Source organism: Podarcis gaigeae (genome assembly GCF_964106915.1).
Source record: "Podarcis gaigeae genome assembly, chromosome: 8".
In the NCBI taxonomy this organism is placed as follows: Eukaryota; Metazoa; Chordata; class Lepidosauria; order Squamata; family Lacertidae; genus Podarcis; species Podarcis gaigeae.
In genome coordinates this window covers 23919135-23939143 of record NC_139684.1, presented here as the reverse complement: position 1 = coordinate 23939143, position 20009 = coordinate 23919135, and the positions used below count along the sequence as shown (strand labels likewise).

At 48.9% G+C, this 20009-nt stretch overlaps 1 protein-coding gene across 11 annotated transcripts in view; it reads right to left on the bottom strand.

The window, feature by feature from the left end:
* EPHB2 (EPH receptor B2) overlaps window positions 1-17669 on the bottom strand; it is a 114560-nt gene extending 96891 nt beyond the window's left edge. For 6 of the 11 annotated variants that reach the window (XM_083752499.1, XM_083752494.1, XM_083752500.1 and 3 more), the window contains exon 1: window positions 17298-17668. In XM_083752499.1, coding sequence (XP_083608625.1) covers window positions 17298-17388 — 91 coding nt within the window. In that variant the 5' untranslated portion in view covers window positions 17389-17668. Of the gene's footprint in view, window positions 1-17297 lie in introns of all 11 variants that reach the window. The other 5 variants (XM_083752490.1, XM_083752495.1, XM_083752497.1 and 2 more) reach the window with 1 other exon arrangement.
* Window positions 17670-20009: the final 2340 nt, after the last annotated feature.

The following is a 20009-nucleotide window of genomic DNA, read 5'->3' as shown; positions in this document are numbered from 1 at the left end:
GTTGGGAACCGAGGAAGCCTCTGATTTCCATCCCAAACATGGGATGAATGCATGGACATTAGCGATTGCTGCTTCCGTTTCCATTTTGGGATGTCAGAATTTTCCAGCATTCCTAGGAATAAACTACAGTGGGTGGCATGTGCAAGATTGTCAAAGGCTAGAGCTAGGCAGATTCACCTTTCTCTAGTGCCCTAAGAAATGAGCTCGCTGCTGCGAAAGAAGTGCTCTTGTAGATGAGGCTGGAGGAAGGAGAACCATTGCAGAAAAGCAGATTCCGCGCACTGAATTCCCCACTGCCATCAGGAAGAGCTGGATCTGCCTTGTGTCAAGGAGGCCCAGTCCAAAACTTTCACCAATAGAGGGGTGAATGAGAGGCTGTTTCCAAACACGCAACGGTATGAATCATCCACATTTCCGAATCCCTGCGCTAAAAGAAATGTGCAGCGTAAGGAGACAGAATGCAGTGCTGGGAGCATATTCAGTGCTGAACAAAAGCATTAGGTGGGGAGGCTGGAGCGCAGAGGCAAATGTTCCCAACCCCGCTGAAGGCGAGCACAGCAAGTCTTGGCTTTGCACATGATCGCCGGCAAGAGGATTCCCGCTTCCAAAGTTGCACATCTCTCCCCCCCCCCAAATATGCCCAAATATGGCGTGATGTGTTTGATCTCCAGCTCTGTGCAAAAACAAAGGACCCTGAAACAGACAGCACTGGCAAGCTGGCTAGATTCGAGAAGGGTGTCCAAATCCCGGGATTTTCACTCAAGATGTTTCTCAGCACAGTCTCCCCCAGTTTTTTTCATTTATTCTTACAGGACAACTGCAACTAGGAATATCCAGACTCTGCATCCCTTCGACCATGGCAGCAATCCTCCCAGCTCAAACAGAACATGACAAAACAATGGGCATGCAGCAGACTGCAACAGTTTATATAAGAAGAGCCTGCCTGGTTCAGGGCAAAGGGCAATCCAGCTCAGACTCCCATTTCCCACTGCATCAGGCAATGATGATGTCGATATCTCACCTATCATTTCCCATAAGGTCCCAGGGAGGAGGACCGTATAAAAATGCAACAGGTTGCTTCCGATGTTAGCTCTGCTCATGCTTGAAGTTGATGGGCATGGCATACAGGTCAGCTCATTTCAACAGGTCTACTCTGAGTAAGTCCGAGTTGGCTACAACCCATGATTAACATCTGTTAAAGCAACTTGCAATCAGAAGATGGGTCCTAAAGATGTACATATAGAATCAGTGAATCATAGACTTGTACAGTGGTACGTCGGGTTAAATACTTAATTTGTTCCGGAGGTCCGTTCTTAACCTGAAACTGTTCTTAACCTGAAGCACCACTTTAGCTAACGGGGCCTCCCGCTGCTGCTGCGCCGCCACTGCATGATTTCTGTTCTCATCCTGAAGCAAAGTTTTTAACCCGAGGTACTATTTCTGGGTTAGCGGAATCTGTAACCTGAAGTGTATGTAACCTGAAGTGCATGTAACCTGAAGCATATGTAACCCGAGGTACCACTGTGTAGTTGGGATGGACCCCAAGGATCATCTGGTCCAACCCCCTGCAATTTAGGAATCACAGCTAAAAAATCCCTGACAGAGGAGCACCTGACTTCTCTTTAGAAACCTCCAATGAAACAGAGTCTAACACATTCTGGGGTAGTCCATTCCACTGTCAATCAGCTTTTACCATCAGAAAGTTCTCCTGATGTTAAGTCGGGATCACTCTTCTTGTAATTTGAATCCTTTGGCTTGGGTCCTACCCTCTAGAGCAGCAGAGAGAAAAAAATTTGCTCCATCTTTCATATGTGTGTGTGTTTGTGTGTGTCAGAGTAAAGAGGTCTCTTCAGCATAAGACAATCACTGTATGATAATGTACTGGACTCACCTCTGTGAGGAGGGTATCCCACAGTTTAAGGGCTGCCAGAGAGAATGTCCTCTCCCAGCCCACAACTTCCTCCAAACTTCCAAGGGCAGTGGAACTACCAAGAAGCCCCCACAGATGCATCTTGGTATCCCACAAGGGTCCTCAATTGTCCACAAAATCTGGATATTATGACCTCTGAACATGACTGCATGGCTACCAGGTACTACCAGGGCTCCACATCTACAAAGTAATGAAAGGGTTGTCCTCCATCCTTGCCCCCATCAAGGTTGCAACCCCCCCCCCCCCGAATTGATACTTTGGGGCAACTGAAAAAAACAAGCACTTGGGGTCTTCAAGCCAACAGGGGACTCAGTACACACAAACATTCTGCCCCCCTGCAAGGGACAAGACAAAGCGATGAAGTCTAGAGATGAGTTCTGAAGTCACGTTCCAGGAGTCGTTGTGGAGAGCCCCCCTCCCACACACTTATCCCAACAAAGGCCACCAGAGCAATCTCCATCCTCCAGCAGAAGCCCTCAGCCAAAAAGAAAGGTCCTTTGGCTGCTTAATGGACCCTTTATAGAGTCTTTTACAGGGAGGGCGGGTAACATAATCCCAGCCTCAACATTTCTTTTGACTGCTCTGCGAGGTTTCAGCTGTGATTCAACTGTTGGCAAAGTCCCACGACCCATAAAACACACACAGAGAGAGCCCAGCACTGCAGAGGAAGCCCCGGGGTATAGCAATGAACTCAGTCAAAGGCCACGTAACCAGGCTGATCTGGGGGATGGCAGGGGGGCTCAGCTGCAGATCCACGCTGCTTGGATGACGAGGGGTGGGGAGTGCAGAGATGCCCCACTCCAAGGTTCACCACTGCCCATGCTGTTCTGCCCAGAAGAAAACTGATGGCCACATTGCTGCTCTCGCTATTGGAGAGAGCTGACATCTCTGAAGGGGAGGACACTATTTTAATGGGATGCAGGGCACTTCCAATGGGGGTGGGGTGGGACAGAAGAACACCAGAAGAGCCTGCTGGATCAAGCCAATGGCCCACCTAGTCCGGCACCCTATTCTGCCAGTCGGATGGACTCCTGTTCTAACATGTGTTCATTAGGAACATCTGCAGATCAGCAAGAATGCTGGAGCACTGCATGCAGCTGAGGTGCAACCCCCAACATAGGAAGCTGCTTTTTGTGGAATCACATTACTGGTCCATCTACCTCAGTATTGTCTACACTGACTGGCAGCAGCTCATGAAGATGCTTCCAGCAGAAGCGCTTCCAAGCCCTACATGGAGATTTAACCTGGGACCTTCTGCATGAAAAGTAGATTCTTTCCCCCCTAAAGGTAAAGGGACCCCTGACCATTAGGTTCAGTCATGACCGACTCTGGGGTTGCGGCCCTCATCTCGCTTTATTGGCCGAGGGAGCCAGCGTACAGCTTCCGGGTCATGTGGCCAGCATGACTAAGCCGCTTCTGGCGAACCAGAGCAGTGGCGGAAACACTGTTTACCTTCCTGCTGGAGTGGTACCTATTTATCTACTTGTACTTTGACGTGCTTTCAAACTGCTAGGTTGGCAGGAGGAGGGACCGAGCAACAGGAGCTCACCCTGTCACAAGGATTCGAACCACTGACCTTCTGATCAGCAAGTCCTAGGCTCTGTGGGTCTAGTCCTTAACCAACAGTGCCACCTGCATCCCCCTTAGCCTTTCCCAATACCTGGGCATCTCCAGGTAAGGCAAGAGTGCCCCCTGCCTGCCTGCCACTATCATAAATACATGACCTGCTGTGCTGTATTTAGAGAGCAAAGTCTACAGGTACTTCACCATCGCAAATGTCTTTTTAAGCCATTCTGATAACTATGGTATTTAGTCATATCTGTTTGTAGTAAGTGCAGTTTTCATTTTTAAATCAGGTTATTTAATTCTTTTCAAAGGCGTGTGAGAGGGGAGGGTGAAGGAGAGAGAGAGAGGCTGGCTATAATTGATTTTTTTTAATTAAAAATCCAATTTAAAGTTTAAGCAAATCTTTCCTGTAATTATTGCTCGAAGCATCCAAAGTGTTTTTGCCCTGGATTCAGGCTTGCTGGTGTCCTCATTTGCCAGAGCACTTCAAGGTCAATATCAATCACACATTTAATGCATAAATAGAAATTGTTATTAATAATGTTGATCATCACCCTAATCGCAGCCACCACCATCTAGCAGGGTATCTAACATACTGAAACAGGGATGGGGAACCTCAGCTCCAGCAGCCAAATGCGGCCCTCCAGGCCCTTCTATGTGGCCCTCAGGCCTTGCCAGCCACACCCCCTTCTCCCAAGGCCACACCCCTCACCAGTCCTCCTTTCTTGCTTTTCCCTGGCTAGAGTGGGTCCTTGAACTCGCCTGGAGGGAGGATAGAGAGGCGGCTGTCAGGGTTTGCAGAACCTCGCCTACTATACAGTTGTTAAAATTCACACCCACTTTTCCTTCTGGTCCTGCCAACCCCTGGCAGGTGGCCCCTGGAAGGCTGCCCAGATGAGAATCTGGCCGTCAGACTAAAAAAGCTCTCCCCACCCCTGTACCAAAAGGCCACCTCTCGCAGTGCCCATTCAGTCTCTTCTTGAAACCCTTCAGGAAAGTGAATCGCCCAGGCTGCTTGGCTGATCTTATCACTTCAAACATTCTGACACAGCTTAGCCCAGATCTGTCTTCCTTGTCCTACCTTTGGTGGATAAAAAACAACAACGATTCTCCCTCTCCTTTCTGACATGCTTTTAAATATTTGAAAGGGGAGTGAGGAGGGGGAAAGAAGTCAATGTGCTTTGTATTCTCCAGGTTTGGCAGCCCCAGACCTGTCTGCTTTCCCTCACAAAACTCACCTGGGATCTTCCACCACTATTTGATGGGATGCTGGCAGATGCCACTGAGGACCATGGCTGCAGAATGGACTTTCAACAGGGGCTGAACAATAAGGGCTCTTCCAAGGTTGCAATTGGACCATAAAGAAGGCTGATTGCCAAAGAATTGATGCTTTTGAATTATGGTGCTGGAGGAGACTCTTGAAAGACCCATGGACTGCAAGAAGATCAAACATATCCATTCTTAAGGAAATCAGCCCTGAGTGCTCACTGGAAGGACAGATCCTGAAGCTGAGGCTCCAATACTTTGGCCACCTCATGAGAAGAGAAGACTCCCTGGAAAAGACCCTGATGTTGGGAAAGATGGAGGGCACAAGGAGAAGGGGATGACAGAGGGTAAGATGGTTGGATAGCGTTCTCGAAGCTACCAGCATGAGTTTGATCAAATTGCGGGAGGCAGTGGAAGACAGGAGTGCCTGGCGTGCTCTGGTCCATGGGGTCATGAAGCGTCGGACACGACTAAACGACTAAACAACAACAACAACAAGGTTGCAATCCTGAACATAATAGGACTTGCGTCTAAGTAAGCATGCAATACGATTGTGCTGTAGCTCAGAAGTAGAGCATCTGGCTTGGATTCAGAAGGTCCTAGGTTAAAGCCTTGGTATCACCAGGCTGGGGGAGTTCTGGCCTGAAGGCAGTGTGCTTTAGTGGTTAGTGCGTTGGAGACCAAAATTTCAGTCCCCACTCAGCTATAAAGCTCACTGTGCCTTCCACCATATTATTATTACTATTATTATTATTATTATTATTATTATTATTATTATTATTATTTACACTGTTATATACCACTCTTCATTCATAGATCCCAGGGCAGTTCACAGCATAAAAATACAAGATAAAAATACAAAACAAAAACAAAACAAAACAATAACTGCCCCTCCCATAAATGTATAGGATCATAGAATCAAAGAACTGTAGAGCTGGAAGGGACTGTGAGGGTCATCTAGTCCAACCCCCTGCAATGCAGGAATCTTTTGCCCAACATGGGGCTCAAACCTATAACCCTGATATTAAGAGTCTCATGCTCTACTAATTTAGCTGTCTGTCAGGGACTGTGCTGAGGAGAACTGCACTGAGGAGGAATGGTGGGAGCCTCCCCCACCCTCTGCTCCTGCTCTTCTGAATCTCCTGAATCTTCTCAGGAGCAGGAGGACAGTATAGATTTGAAACAGTGGTTTAAAGAGGGGCATAGTTCAAAAGGCAGAAGCTGGGAGATACTGGATGGGGAACAGCTAGGAGAAGAAACTCTGGAAGAGAGAGGGTTAACAGATTCACAGTCATTGGACAGCATTCCTCCGCTCTCCCCAAGGTCAAGAAGAGAGTCTCAGAACAGAAAGCGCAGAATGGTATAAGCTTGGATGACAAGACATAGGAGTGACGTAGATTGATAGGGATGGAAGGGGTGTGAGCCTTAATTGGGAACACCGCCGTTCCTAGGTAGATGCTTTCCTTTGTCCCTCTCTGTGTTTACTAAAGAAACTAACTTGTAAGAGTTTCCTTTTGTTTGATGTGCTTATTTACAGGGGAGGAAGCTGATTCCCCGAAGCCTGACACTATCCTATATGTATTATATCACAGGGTTGTTGCGAGACTAAAATTTGGAGAAGAGACCCATTTCACACCACCGTGGGCCCCTTGGCGCATGTAAGGAATTAAAAGTTAAAATAAACCCTGGAGAGTTGCTGCCAGTCAGAGTAGACAATACTGACTTAATTGAACGAGCAGTCCGAATCAGCATGAGGCAGTTTACTATGGTGGGAAGGGTCAGTGCTCTGTGGTAGATCCCAAGCTCAGTCCTTGGCATCTCCAGATATAGGTAGGAATGTCCCCCTGTTTGGAACCCTTAAGAGGTGCTGCCTGTCAGTGTAGACCATACTGGACTAGATGGAGCAATGATCTGCTGTAATTCACTTGTGAGGCAGTCTCCTATATTGGGAGGAATGCACAGTAAAATGCTGGTTATTTTTTGCTTTTTTAAATGCAAACTGATTCAGAGAGATGGAGAACCGGATGTAAGATTGGAAAAAAAGAAAACCAAGAGACACCAACATTGACAAATCCCATCACAAGCTGTGAAGCCTCCTGCCATGTCAGTGACAGCTTTGCTCCTTTTTGAGCCTGAGCAATGGACCTTGGACAGCTCTGGAGCTCAGATGTTGCATGCAAGCAAATCCTTGCTGTTTATTCTTTTATTGAATTTGTAGCCTGTCCTCTCTCCCCAAGGACCCCAGGTCGGTAAACAGATACACAACTTAAAAACAAAATGCAAAAACTATCTGAAACATCCCCCCCCCCCAAAAAAAACACCCCATTTATAATGTGCTCTTCTGCCACTGCTCTGTGAGCCCTCCTATCACGACTTCATCCCCTCTGACTTCTCATGTCTCGGGGGTCAATTTGTAAACCGGCCCCCAGCCTGAAAAACAAGTCACACACCAACTCAGTGAATCGCCTGTCACTCCTGGATCTGAAGATGAAGCGAAACAGGCATGAAGCCAAACGTGGATAGATAAAGTTTTTTCCTCTTATGCTAGAACGCGTGGACACCCAATGAAGCGGAATGTTGGAAGAGTTGGGACAGAGAAAAGAACTTTGTGCCATTAATCTGTGGAACTCGCTCCCCCAGGAGCCAGTGATGGCCACCGATTTGGATGGCGGTAAAAGAGGATGGGACAAATTCATGGAGGAGAGAGCAATCAAGGGCTCCTATTCATGATGGCTATTCTCTGCCTGCAAGGTTAGAGGCAGCAATGCTTCTGAATGCCAATTGCTGGAAACCACGAGAAGGGAGAGGGCTCTTGTGCTGGAATTCTGCTTATGGGTTTCCCATTAGGACATCTGGTCAGCCACTGTGAGGACAGGATGCTGGACTAGATGGACCACTGGCCTGATCCACCCACAAGCACTTTTTTGTGCTCTTATGTTCTCATATATTTCCTTACACTCCATCTCCAAGCTGTTACGAACAGCCAAAAGCCAACAGTTTCAACGTAAAGCCCAGTTTCCCCTTCTCTCTTCCCTGTGAACACCAAATCCAATTTGATTAACATCCAGCCAATGGAAAAGTTCTGGAGAACTCAACATTTTGTTCACAATTTTGTGACATTTTAATTGAGGGATGAGGAGCGTCAGGTCTGGTGACTAAATGCAGCCATCTGGTCCTCTAGCTCTCTGCACTCTCCCAAACCACCCCTCCTCTTCCCAGTCCACATCTGGCCCTGCTCTACACCCTCCAGAGTGTTTTTGCCTGGCTGGACTTTGTCCTTGAACTCTAATGATGCTTCTTGGAGGACAGAGAGGGAGGGCTGAGAATAGCTAGGGTACTATGCAAAGATAAACCTTATATGTGTTTCTCTGCCCACTTCTGCCTCTGTCCTGTCTGAGACCCAGTGTTGTGCAGTGGTTAAGAGCAGTGGACTTGTAATCTGGTGAACCGGGTTCGTGTCTCCGCTCCTCCACATGCAGCTGCTGGGTGACCTTGGGCTAGCCACACTTCTTTGAAGTCTCTCAGCCCCACTCACCTCACAGAGTGTTTGTTGTGGGGGAGGAAGGGAAAGGACAATGTTAGCCACTTTGAGACTCCTTTGGTAGTGATAAAGCGGGATATCAAATCCAAACTCTTCTTCTTCTCTTCTTCTGCTGTTGATATGCAGCCCCTGGAAGGTTACCCAGAAAGGTATGTGGCCCTTAGTAGTTAGGGCTAGAAAAGACCCCTGTCTGAGATCCAGCAAACCCACTAGGTAGACCAATACTGTGACACAGTGTAAGGCAGATTTCTGTGCAGATTAGCAGCATCCGAAGCTCAGCTGCTTGCAAGAGCTTTTGAGTTCAATCCCTGACATCCCCCAGTAAGGATGGACATTGGACTACAATTCCCATCGACCATTGGAGATACAGGCTGATGGGAACTGGAGTCCAACAGTCTGTCTCCATCATCCCAAAAGTAGACAACTCTGAGTCAGACAAACCAACGACCTGACTCAACACAAGGCACTTCCTGATGTTGCAGTGCAAGAATGACATACCCTTTCCCGGCTTCCCATCGTCTGTTGTCTCCCTCCTGCCTATTTTTAGACTGTAAACTGCTCAGAGGCCTGGACCTGTCATCTCATTCTTTCTCCAGAGCAACTTATGTGGATGGTGCTGTCTAAATCACTGGCATAATCAGTGTTGCCGGCCTATCAGGACTCTTCCCTTCACCCCGTGACCCAAAAGAGAAACACCCTCCTGTTGCCACCAATGACAAGAGGTATTCTCTCCCTCCCCCCCCCCAATTCTTGGTGGATGTGAAAAGGGGAGATAAAGAGCAGGAGAAAATTCTCCCTCCACTTCCTATTTTAAAAACAGTAGATCCTGTCACCAGATGCAAAAGGAACTTTCCCTTGTTCAACCTTGCGCGAATAAAGAGGACTCTCTCTCTCTCTATTCCAAACCTGGATGTGCTGAACTAAAAATATTTAGCGTAAATATTTTAGATGCAGGTCGTTGCATTTCAGATGGAGACCTTTAGTGCCATCGCAGATGCCACTGAAGATGGGTTAGCTGTCACCAGCCTCAGATGGTTCCAGATTCAAATGTGGGATTTAAATGTGCACATGCGATCACGCTCTTGTCTTTCTTTGAAATTAACATTTCCCTGTTTATGTCTAGCAGTGGGAGATCTCCCACGACTGCAGCCAGGGCCACTCTTTCCCTGCCCATCTGTTTCTTTTGTGATTCTGCTTGGCTCTGCAAAGCATTATCTTTGAAAGCATCAGCAATGCACACACCGCAGGCCAGTCGAGTGTTTCTGTTTCATTTTCTGTTTCTCAAAGCAGCCTGCTTTGCTTCTATCCGGGGAAGAGATGTGTGTCACGGGATGCCTTCTCCAGACAGATGGCATAGGATTAGAACCCACAGCCCTTCATTCAAGAACGCCAATGCAAATATCCAAAGGACTCAGCTGGGAAGGTCCCAGGAGAGACAAGCTTAAGCCTAACAGGTATTACTGGTTGGTGCTTTTGAGGCAGCTTAATTCCTTCTCTAAAGTGGGAATGAGGAACTTCCAGCCCTCCAAATGATGGGAGCTGCAGCCCATCACCATTTAGAGGTCCACATGTTTCCCGTTCAAGTTCTACATCTGGTCTACACCTGGCCCTCCAGATATTGTTGAACTACTGGTGACTGGGAGTGGCCGCCGGGACCACATAACACCAGTTCTGAGAGATCTGCATTGGCTCCCAGTACGTTTCTGAGCACAATTCAAAGTGTTGGTGCTGACCTTTAAAGCCCTAAACGGCCTCGGTCCTGTATACCTGAAGGAGCGTCTCCACCCCCATCGTTCAGCCCGGACACTGAGATCCAGCGCTGAGGGCCTTCTGGCGGTTCCCTCATTGCGAGAAGTAAGGTTACAGGGAACCAGACAGAGGACCTTCTCGGTAGTGGCGCCCACCCTGTGGAACACCCTCCCTTCAGATGTGAAGGAAATAAGTAGCTATCCTATTTTTAAAAGACATCTAAAGGCAGCCCTGTTCAGGGAAGTTTTTAATATTTAATGCTGTATTGTTTTTAATACTTGATTGGGAGCCACCCAGAATGGCTGGGGAAACTCAGCCAGATGGGTGGGGTATAAATTATTATTATTATTATTATTATTATTATTATTATTATTATTATTATTACAACTCCCATCATCCCTGGTCACTGGCCATGCTTGCTGTTGCTAATGGGGATTGTACACTGCAATACAGTATCTACATCTCTGCCGTCTTAGAGGCATTGAAAGGGAAGGAAGCATTTTGCTTTTGTGTAACAGCTTCCCTTTCTCTCTCTCTCTCTCTCTCTCTCTCCCCACACACACACACACACACACACACACACTACTGCTCATGCTGACTTTGATGAAAATAAAAAGCTTCAGGTGTTACGAAACCTATAACTGCCTTAGGCCACAGATCCCAAAACTAGCGCATGCAGTGTTCCACGTAAATTCTGAATCTGAACTCTGCACCCCACCACCATGGTCAAAATCCAGGTGCTTTAGCCTTGTTGGCAACTCTTGTTTTGACTTTTTTATAAGGTGCTGAACATGACAAATCTTAAGCTGGGACCTCTCAAACATTGCCAAACACATCAATCGGATGCAACTCTAGAACAGAATAGCGTTAAGTGCTGCAGCTTAGATTTGGGCATCTGCTTTGAATGCAGAAAGTTCCAGGTTCATTCCTCCAAGTAGGCTGCAAGAGCCTCCTGGTCTAAAACTTGAGAGAGTCATTGCTACCAGTCCCAAGAAAAGCTTTGCTGAAAAGGAAAAGGGGGGGGGGGGAGAGCCCTGCTGAATCACCACCTTCTGCAGGAATGAGTTCCATAGCTTTAACCATGTACCACATGAAGAAGTCCTTTGTTTCTTCTGTCCTGAATCTTCCAACATTCATTGGGTGTCCACAGGTTCTGCTGTTGTGTGTGTGAGACAGAAACTTTCCTCTATCTCCTTACTCCATGCCAGGCACCATTTTATAAACTTCAGTCATGTCACCCCATACTCGCCTTTTCTGTAAACTAAAAAAGCTCCAAAACACCGCAGGCTTTCCAAATCATGGTTAACATAATCCACTATGACCTCAAGGTCTTGTGATCCAGGAAAACAATACTCTTCTTCCTATACCCTTTTCATACCATGTCCAAGACTGAAAGCCATTGCATGTTAACTCTTAAATGCTGTCAAAAAAAAAGGAAAGTGTGCATCATGTCAGCTACCAAACATCATCAGTTATATTGCATGCCGGCTTGTCACAGATAGTCAAATACCATGGGTCTGCTCTGAGTAGGACTTGCTAACCAATACAAAACACTCGATGATTGTTTCCTAGCTATTGGATCAAGACACAGGGGGCCCTTCTAAATGTACACCATCCTATTCTCATTATCAGTGTTAGAAAATAGCCAGGCGCCAAGTGCATTTTGCAACTGGAGTGGGTCCAATTGCGACCACATGGAGATCTCTGGGTGCCAGACTGAGGAAAGCAAAATGTTGCTGAGGGAAAGATCTGAAATATTTTCCTTGAAGCTTGAATTTGTTTCATTCTGGGTTGTTTCATTTGATGTTTTAATGTGTTGCAAACCACTTTGTGATTTGTTCTTTAAAATATAAAGTGGTATAGAAATGAAAATACTACTACTACTACTACTACTATTACTACTACTACTACTAATAAGGTAAAGGTACCCCTGCCCATCAGGGCCAGTCGTGTCCGACTCTAGGGTTGCGCGCTCATCTTGCTCAAGAGGCCGGGAGCCGGCGCCGTCCGAAGACACTTCCGGGTCACGTGGCTAGCATGACTAAGATGCATCTGGCAATCCAACACCAGCGCCACACACAGAAACGACATTTACCTTCCCACTAGAAAGTGGTCCCTATTTATCTACTTGCACTTAGGGGTGCTTTTGAACTGCTAGGTAGGCAGGAGCTGGGACCGAACGACGGGAGCTCACCCCGCCGCGGGGATTCGAACTGCCGACCTTTCGATCGGCAGGTCCTAGGCTCTGTGGTTTAACCCACAGCGCCACCCGCGTCCCTACAATAATAATAATAATTTATCATTATTCCTCTTAGGGGGCAAAAACAGGGCCTAGACATTCCATTGTGGTGACCATAACCTGGGTTAAAGGTGCCATTTGGTGATTAGATTATACAGTATATCTGAGTTTCTAACACTGCTCACCATGGCCAAACAGATGCCCTAAGAAGCATACAAGCAGGTCCTAAGCACAACATCAACACTTCCTTCTTGTGGCTCTGAGTAACTAGCATTCAGAGGCATACTCCCACATCAGGATCTGCCTCCAATGGCAGGATCTGCCTCTCATTCATTTTAACTAGGAGGCAATAACTGTCAGGAAAGCAGAACTCAAATCTAGAGAAATAAGTCAAGACCCCTTTGTTTTCCCAAAGATCTCAAATATAGTCTCTTCACCTTTATAGGCACTGAGTAATTCTCCAGGCTCAACCATGACGCCTAGGCTCAGCCAAATATAGGGGGAGATAGCCAGTAATGTGATGTCCTCCAGATGTCATTTGACTTCAACTCCCATCATTCTCTTGCCTTTTGGCCCTACCAGTTGGGGCTGATGGGAGTTGGAGTCTAAGACCCCTGGGAGTCATCACCCAAGTTTTACATTACAACAGAACTCCCACCATGATCATCTAGTATTTGATTCTGGACAGCTCTGCTGGTAGCAGCATGGTGCTGATAATGCCAAAATTGCAAGTTCAATCCCCATATGGGACAGCTGCACATTCCTGCCTTGCAGGGGTTGCACTCTATGATTCTCCACTATAAATGAGGATGAAATATTTTGTGCACATGAAGTACAAAGGAAGCTGCAATTGGTCATTGGTTCTCCTAGCTTCGTACTGTTGAAACTGATCAGTGACAGCTCATCAGAGTTTCAGACAGGGGTCCCGTCCCAGCAATCCCCATATGTTTATTTCTTATTATTCCCAAAGGAGCCAAGGGCCACAAACAGCAAGCAACAAAACCATAATTAAAACAACAACAACAACCTTTAACACAATTCCAGTTCGGATAAACACTGGGAAGGGTTTTGGGTTTAAAAGGATAGCTGGAAGAGGAAACGGCTTGGAAAAGGCACCAGAAACAGCACCTGCCTAATATTCAAGGACAAGGTGTTCCAAAGGGTCGGTGCCACCACACTAAAGGCCCCATTTCTACATTGTGAGGAACAGACCTCCTGAGAAGGTGCTATCTGCAGGAATGTGGTGATCAATTTACATAAGGGGTGCACCTAACCCTTGGCTAGATTTGCAAAGGATTGAACCTGGAACCTTCTGCATGCAAAGCTGATGATTTACTGCTGAGCTGAGGCCCTTCCCTTAAGACATAGAAAGCTGCTAGATTATTGATCCGTTTAGCTCAGTGTTGTCAACTCTGACTAACAGCAGCTCTGCAGGGTTTCAGGCAGGAGTATTTCCTGTACTTGGGCACTTCCTGCAATGACAGTATTTTAGGTAACCAAGTTCACATGGGGCGGGGAAGGGGGCAGGAAGCAACAGAAGTCTGGCTTTGGCAGAATCTTAATGCCAAAATTGACACAGGGGAGCTGTTATCAGATCTCCCAAGCTTTTTTCCATTCTTTGCTTTAGTGCTTTATATAAATATATATAGCCACTGGGATTCCAATTTTGATTACACTAATAGAGCTGGGGAAAGGGGTTGTTCACACTTTCCTCCATGCTGCATGCTGGCTCTAAATCACACAATCTCTCTCTCTCAGCTGCTTCTGACTGAGCATCATGAGGAAGGGCCTTAGCTAAGCAGCAGAGAATCAGCTTTGCATGCAGGAGGTCCCAAGTTCAGTCCCTGGCATCTCCAGGTAAGGATGGGAATGCCCCCTTGCCTGAAACACTGGAGAGCATGTAGTAATGAGCTGGATGGACCAATGGTTGGATTTGGTAGAAGGCAGCTTCCTATGTTCCTAAACCCATGGGGGGGTGTAGAGGAAGGAGTCTTGGGTTTGGAAAACAAATGAGAATAGATTTAAACAGCCACTCCATATGCTGCTTCGACTGAAATCCGAGCATGCCCCCTCTCTAAAGCTAAAAAATAATAATATTGGTGGCTGCATTCATAGATCTCCAGCATTCTGCTTGACGCTTGTGATCCATCCACAAATTGAATTGAATTGAATTAATTTATTACGGTCATAGACCAGAAAAAACAACAACGATAGTTTACAAGGGGAGTAATGGTGTCAATTAAAAATTGTAAAATTATACATAAAAGCAATACACATATGCACACACACACACACACACACACACGCACTACAATGTATGTATAGACTTAAAAAATGAGGGGGCTTGTCCAGGGGTCAAGTCTTTTACTTTTTTACAGCTAATGCCCTCCGCTTGATCGCAGCCACAGAAAATTTGGCCACTTTCAGTGTTACTTCTGGGTTTTTATCTCCTAGTAGGATTTTCAGCCGCTGAGATTCAGATCGACCTGGAAATTTCTGAACGATAGGGGAAATAAACAGTGACCTGATATCCCCATAGAGGTCGCAGTGTAGCAACACATGTGAAACCGTTTCCACCTCTTTCAGACCACATGGGCAGACTCGTTCAGCATAGGGTTTGCCCACGTATCTGCCCTTTAGTAAGGCAGATGGCAGTACATCAAATCTGGTAAGGGTAAACGCCCGCCTGTATTTTGCGATTTGTAAATCCAGCAAATATGGTGTTAGATTCAATATTTACATTGTGGTGGATTCCCTGCACAGACACACACACACACACACACACACATTGAGTATTTTGTTGCAGAGAACAGTGGTTTAAATGGTTTTAACTGGGGTAGGGGAATTCTCATGAGGACTAGAAGGCAAATCATCTGGAACCCATCCACCCACTCCAAAAAATCAAATCAACAGGACAGGATCTGAGAGTACCCTTAGAAACCCAAGGAAGTCATGGCTGATGAATCTGGAGCTACAAGACGACTATAGCATACAGAGGCTGCATGGAGGGGGGCTGCCCCCCAAGTGGGTGTTTCTCCATTTTTTAACCCTCTTGCCCAATACCTTGAACTTCTGCAAATACATAAAAGCCTGCAGAACCCCAAATATTGCAACAATAATCCTACTCACAAATCAAGTGCGACGCGGTCAGCATTGCGACGAAAATATTTGGCACCTGTGGTTGCCACCAGTTCACCACCAGGAAGTTGGGGATGAAAAAAGTCAAAATTCTGACAGGGCAGTAGGTGGCTCCCAAATCATGAAGCGAAATGTGTGCCTGCCTCAGTCCTGGACGTGCGTGGGGGTGGGGAATGACACGCCCCTAAAAGTGACTGTAGCATGTCATGTCTTGAATTTGTGCTTGGTGTATCCCTGGGAAGGAAGGCCACAGCACATTGCACATGGCCAAGAGTTGGGCTTTTAACTTAGCACCTTGTACTAGAGCACCGGGTGGTAACTACCAGGTCCATCTGGGCCCACATCTAGCAGGAAATGGAGAGGGAAAATGGGTGCTCTATCTCTGCGGAGACAGAATGGGGGGAGGCAGAACCAGCCCTGCGACTTGTGTCTCAAAATGGCGTTGCACAAGCAACATTCATTCGCGGTGGTCAGTGAAGGCGGTCCATCACCCCCTCCAGACCACTTCCTAGCTGTGTGACTGCAGGATGAGGTCCATTCATGCACCAGCCTTGCTGCCGTGAGCGCAACCCATTCATAAACACAGACGCACAAGCACCAGGTAGGCAAAACCTGTGAGATGAGAACATCCACCACATTTCTCCTAGAGGGTCAGTGAAGGAAGCCCATTGTTACTCCACCTTGCAGAACATGATCGGCTCCTGCTGGCCACTGAGGGCAGACCACCTTTCTCCTGCTCCCCCATCCCCAAATTTCTGGCCAACTGTCACAGGATGAGGCCGTTCGTGTGGAGACATCATTCCTGCTAGTTAATGAGGACCATCCTGTCCTCATGGAAGATGAAAGGTTTGACATGCAGAAGGTCCCAAGTTCTATTCATGGCACCTTCTCATAGACCTGGGAAGAGCCACTACCTGGAACCCTGGAGAGCTGCTGCCAGTCAGTGTAGACAATACAGAGCTGTATGAATTGATGCTCTGACTCGCAGCTTTCAGTGTTCCTGTTTGGGATAGGCCTTCACATGCAAAAGGTCCTAGATTCAACCCTTGGCATCTCTAGAAAAGGCTTCCTGCTGAAACACTACAAATGCCACAGAGTGTGAGCAATATTGAGCTAGACGGCCTGCCTCTGCTTCCTGTGTCCCTAAGCACCCCAGGTGACAGCCACCTGTCAAAGGATGTCAAAGGATGGGGCAACCGCCCAGGCACCATTCCCGATGGTTCGTGAGGGCTCCCCTATTCTCCTGCAACCCAAAACGAGAGAGCAAGTTCCAGCCTGAGCTGCGGCCACCTCCCAAGCACCGTGCCCGTGCCCATGCCTGTTCCCTTTCCATTCCCCTACCAGCACAAAAGCCCAACCACGCTCTGGAAGCAGAGCCGCGCCAACGCCAAGAAGCGAGGCAGCTTTCAAAATCCAAATGGCAAAGCCACGTTGGAGGAGCCACCGTAGGAGAAGCTACTGCTGCCCAGCCCAGCCCAGTCCGGGCCGCCCTCACGAAATCCTCGTAGGCAACTCGCTGGCCGGGCCTCCTTCCTCCTCCCGGCAGCTGCCAGCCAGGCCAGACCGGGCCAGGGAGCGGCCTCTCAGCGCGCCCTGGACTCCGGGCTCCGGCGCGCGTTTGCCAAGGCAGCAGCCGCTTCCCAGAGAGCGCCGCCCGTCGAGGGGGGCTGGAAGCAGCAGCCGGAGCCGGAGAAAGAGCGACGCGGTGCTGGCTCTCCCGGTCCGAGGAAGGGCTCGTGCTGAGCGGCCTCGACTCCCCTACCCTTCCCCCTTCCTCTCGCCACCTTCCCACAAAAAACCCCGAAAGCTGGCCGTCGCGGGGCGTCCTTCCCGGCTCAGCATCCTCGCCGTCGCCCGCTCGCACTCACCTTCCACGGCGGCGGCCAGGCGCAGCAGCGGCGGCAATAGCAGGAGCCCGAGCCGAAGCAGGAGCGCACCCGGGCCCGGCGGCGGCTCCATGGCGCGGCGCTCTCAGGGGCTCTAGGCGGCCATGGAGCTCCGAGGAGAGCGGCGAGGCCGGCGGGGGAGAAAGAAGGAGGAGGAGGATCGGGGGCTGGAGTGGGGTAGGGAGCAGGATCGGGGAGGGGGCGCTGCCTGGCTCGCTCGCGCCCCGCTTGGACGCTCGCTCCGTCCGCGACCGTGTCCGCCTGGCGCTCTGGGAGAGGGAGCGAGAGCCGCGGCTTCTGGACGTAGGCGCGCTGGGCTGGCCGCCTGCCTGCCTGCCTGGAAGGCTCGGGATGCTGCAAAGGCAGGCGCGGCGAGGGGAGGGGAGCAGAGAGGAGGGGGCGCGGGGAGGAGACTGGCGGGGGGAGGGGGCGGCGAGCGAGGGGCTGCTGCTTCTGCCGCCGCCGCCGCTCCGCCCGCTTGCCTAGCCAGGGCCGCGCCAGGAGGCCGGCGAGCGCGAGGACTTGGGCACGTCGCCGGCCTTTGCGCCCTGCCTGCGCGCTCTTGTGGATTCCGCTCTCGCCGGGGAAAGGGCTTGCCCAGCGCTTCCCTAGAGCTTTCCAGGATAGAGAGGGTTAATCCGGCATATATGGGGGGGTGTGGAGCGGGGCGGAGAATTGGACGTGTGGCCTCAGAAGCCTCTGTGCACATGGAGATCCGCTGCGAGGGGTGTGAGATGCATCCGTCCTGCGGCCATCTCACTCACCGCATCCCCTAGGGGGATAGGCTAGCTCTCTGGCCCTCAGTGGCTGCTGCTAGTCCCCGTTGCGGAACGGAGCCTCCGTGTTCAGGAGCAGTCTACCAGATGATAGGGAGTACGGGCTTCTCAGAAGCTTTACGGCTGGCCAAGGTGGACGGCGGTTTAGATATATGTGATATCTCAAGGGTTGTCACATGGAAGAGGAAGCAAGCTTGTTATCTCCTACTCTGGATGGATAGGACAGGAACCAATGGTTTCAAGTTCCAAGAAAGGAGACTCCGACTAAACACCAGGAAGAACTTTCAGACTGTTCGACCGTGGAACAGTCTCCCTCTGGAGGTTGTGGACTTTCCTTCTTGGATGTTTTTAAGCAGAGGTTGGATGGCCACCTGTCATTGATGCTTTAGCTGAGATTCCTGCATTGCAGGGGGTTGGGCCAGATAACCATTGGGTCCCTTCCAACTCAAAGATTCTATGAGTCTATTAATCCTGGGCTGACTCAGGCATTGTGAAATAAGTGAAACTGACCACCTTAAAGGGAACCTGGCTGTTAAGTCCAGAGTTCACCGCTATCAGGTGGAAAGAGGAGGCTGGACCACACATAGTTCTCAGCCACCAAGGTTCACTCTAGAGGAGGGAAGTCCCTCCAGACATTGTGGACTACAACTGTATCCTCTCTGCCCATTGGCCATGCTGGCTGGGGCTGATGGGAGTTGAAGTCCAGCAACACTTGTCCGAGGGAAAGACACCTAAAAGGTAAAGGTAAAGGTACCCCTGCCCATACAGGCCAGTCGTGACTGACTCTGGGGTTGCGCGCCCATCTCGCTTAAGAGGCCGGGGGACAGCGCTGTCCGGAGACACTTCCGGGTCACGTGGCCAGCGTGACGAAGCTGCTCTGGCGAGCCTGCACCAGTGCAGCACACGGAAACGCCGTTTACCTTCCCGCTATAAAGCGGTACCTATTTATCTACTTGCACTTAGGGGGGCTTTTGAACTGCTAGGTGGGCAGGAGCTGGGACCGAACGACGGGAGCTCACCCCGCCGCGGGGATTCGAACCGCCGACCATACGATCGATCGATCGGCAAGTCCTAGGTGCTGAGGTTTTACCCACAGCGCCACCCGCGTCCCTGGAAAGACACCTAGCAACATGCAAAAATCACTTATGTGTTTATTTGTAGATTCCCCACTACCACCACTTAATGTAAAGACTAAATGTTTTTTATGATAAAGCAGAACAACATGCAATAACATTTTCTTTGGAAAGCTAGATTAAAAAACAAGATGTAACTTTGTCAAGTCAAACTGAGTATGAAAAGCTGCCCATTGAAATCAGTAGACCAGGAGTAACCGGAAAGTATTATTCTTTGTGCAGTACATAACTGCTCATTGCAGCAAGAAGTGGAAATGGTTGCCTCTGTGTTAGATGGCTTTACAAAGACATCAGACACTTCCCTGGAGTTGGAGAGGTCTGTCAATGGCTTTGACAGAGCCTCCAAGATTAAGGAAAGTCTACCTCTGAATACCAGTTGCTGGAGAGCAAGGATGTGAGTCTGCTGTCACCTTCATGCCCCTTTTGTGTGGGCTTCTCAGCTACCAGGATGAGAGTCTAGGTGGGCCTTTGATGTGATCCAGAACAGGCTCTTCTGATAGCCCAGGAAGTAGCATCTTCCTCCCATTCTGGTTGGCTTGTGGCAGGAACAAGAGGTGGGGTTCATTACTCGCTTCCTTGAGATTTGTCACTCCTCGGGGTATTGATCTGAATTGTTGTTGTTGTTAATAATATAGCTCCCTTCATCACAATATCTTAGGGCAGTTCACAAGATAACTTCTTATAGAAATTGGTTGTACCACTTGTATTGGAAAAGGAAAGGACACCTTTGGTGGTTGGTTCCCCTTGGGACTAATGGGCAGAAGAAGGCAGGAAGCCCAACAGTG